Source organism: Limulus polyphemus, unplaced genomic scaffold (assembly GCF_000517525.1).
Source record: "Limulus polyphemus unplaced genomic scaffold, Limulus_polyphemus-2.1.2 Scaffold712, whole genome shotgun sequence".
In the NCBI taxonomy this organism is placed as follows: Eukaryota; Metazoa; Arthropoda; class Merostomata; order Xiphosura; family Limulidae; genus Limulus; species Limulus polyphemus.
Genome location: NW_013666322.1, coordinates 273487 through 275475, shown reverse-complemented (window position 1 = coordinate 275475; position 1989 = coordinate 273487). Strand labels below are relative to the sequence as shown.

The 1989-nt window shown below is 29.2% G+C and overlaps 1 protein-coding gene across 4 annotated transcripts in view; it reads right to left on the bottom strand.

Annotated features, from left to right (window-relative positions):
* LOC106460116 (inositol polyphosphate 5-phosphatase OCRL-1-like) overlaps nucleotides 1-1989 on the bottom strand; it is a 143537-nt gene that overhangs the window by 32343 nt on the left and 109205 nt on the right. For all 4 annotated transcript variants that reach the window (XM_013919798.2, XM_022386756.1, XM_022386754.1 and 1 more), the window contains one exon: nucleotides 825-949. In XM_013919798.2, the coding sequence (XP_013775252.1) occupies nucleotides 825-949 (125 nt within the window). The remainder of the gene's footprint in view (nucleotides 1-824; nucleotides 950-1989) is intronic.

Below are 1989 nucleotides of genomic sequence, written 5' to 3'. Positions count from 1 at the left end.
AGTATAATAAAAATAATATATATATACATATAAATGTATAATGCTATGAAGTTTAAGCTATTTAGACTACACATTTTTGTTTTCGTGTTATAATTTGTAGTCATTCTAAAATGAAAAAAAAAAGCAAAATGTATTTCTTAATTTTCTATTGAGGTTACAAGGTCAGTCAAATCGAACCAACCCATACATAGGTACAGTAGTGTAAATAACATATAAAAATATACGTTTTTTAATGGATAAGGACTGAAAGAACAGCATAGAACATGGGTAATGGTAAAATACAATCCTCTGCATTGAAGCAATCTAAAAAGTCCAATTATATGTGGCCATAGAGTAAATGATTACACTATTGAAAACTTGAAGAAACATCTAATAAGTTAGAATGCACAGAACAACTGACAAAAGTAGAAATAACAAAACTGAGTGTGTAAGCCACAAACACAAAATATAATACTTTTATCAAGTTTATGCTCAGTGAAAGAAATTCAATAAAAATTCTCTTACAATCCTCTACAGTGAAGCAAACTAAAAAAAGTCCAATTATATGTGGCCAAAGGCTAATGGCTTCTTCCACTTATACAAAATAGCATAATATTCTTTGTACAGGGTAGTGCCACTTTATAACTAATTATAATAGCTTTTTAAGTTATTTTCTTACCTTTCTCAGGCACAACGTCATGTAGAATACTTTATTGAGATCTGCAAACTGAAATAAAGTTCTTTAATTTGAAATGGAATGAGGACAATTTGGATCACAAACCAAAGGTTAAAGTATAAACTAATATGAATTTAAGTTGCAAGAAAGAAGTTGACCAAAAGGATATAAAAAGATCTTTTCCACCTTCCAGGTGTAACACAAGGATATCATCTAGAGTATCTTGCTTAGAGTTCAATTTGAATGCTGTTCGTTTATCAACATACACTTCTAACTCAACATCACATTTCTCACCTGCAATAAAAAAAATTAAATTTTATTGTTTCTCACACACTGACACAATCAAATAACCATAAAATATAATTTTAAAGAATGAACAAACAGGACAAGGAATTAAAAATTTTCTGTTCCAAATAGTTGTATTTTGTTTTGTAAAGTGATGTTTTCCATTCTACTGGTTTATTTATTTATTGTTTTGTAGGGTTGAGAATAAGTTCCACTGACTTCTTGATCAAAACAAAACAAAAATTAATTTTTAAATTTGAGTAAATATGAAGGTAAAAGGGAGAAGAAAGGTGTGGCATGTAAACATACTACCCGTTTCCTACCACCTTTTTAAATATTATGTATGTAGTTTTAATATAGAATGTAGATTAGTTGAATTACTAGGTTCATTTCAACCTAATTACCTATCAAACTGAGTCATTCAACTAAACTGTTTCATGCACTTTCTTGTGGGAAAGATTTCTGTAAAGTGGACCATGCTGTATAGAAATAGTCAATGGTCTTTTTGCTAGCAGGTCAGGTGATACCTCAAAGATATGACATCTCTTATTTTGTAGTGAGAGGGACAATCATTTATTGTTCTACATACACAATGCCAATTTTCTCAGTCCAATATAGATGAAGAACGATATAAGATTTTAACACAGATACGTAAAACATGCTCATTGTCTGAGATATCTGTAGTAAAGATGCCACAAAATACACTTGATTTTGATTGATTGTGTTTGCCTGAAACAAAGACTGTTTAAATGTGTTGTAAATTGTGTCCAGTCTCTTTCTTTGCTTCAAACTCAGTCAAGATTAAGAGATTTCAGGTTCACTCTGAAATATATTTTTGATAAAAATTTATTAACCCTTTTGACACGGGTCATGGGTGAATGGCCATGTCATCTCGTTTGTTGACTCACATTCAAAATTTTATTGAACTACTATTTCATGAATTTATGTCAATAAATTTGATATCAAACTGTAGATTATTATTCAAATTTTAGTTCTATACATTTCTCAATTTGTTAATTTAATAGTAAATATAAAAAAAAACACAGATA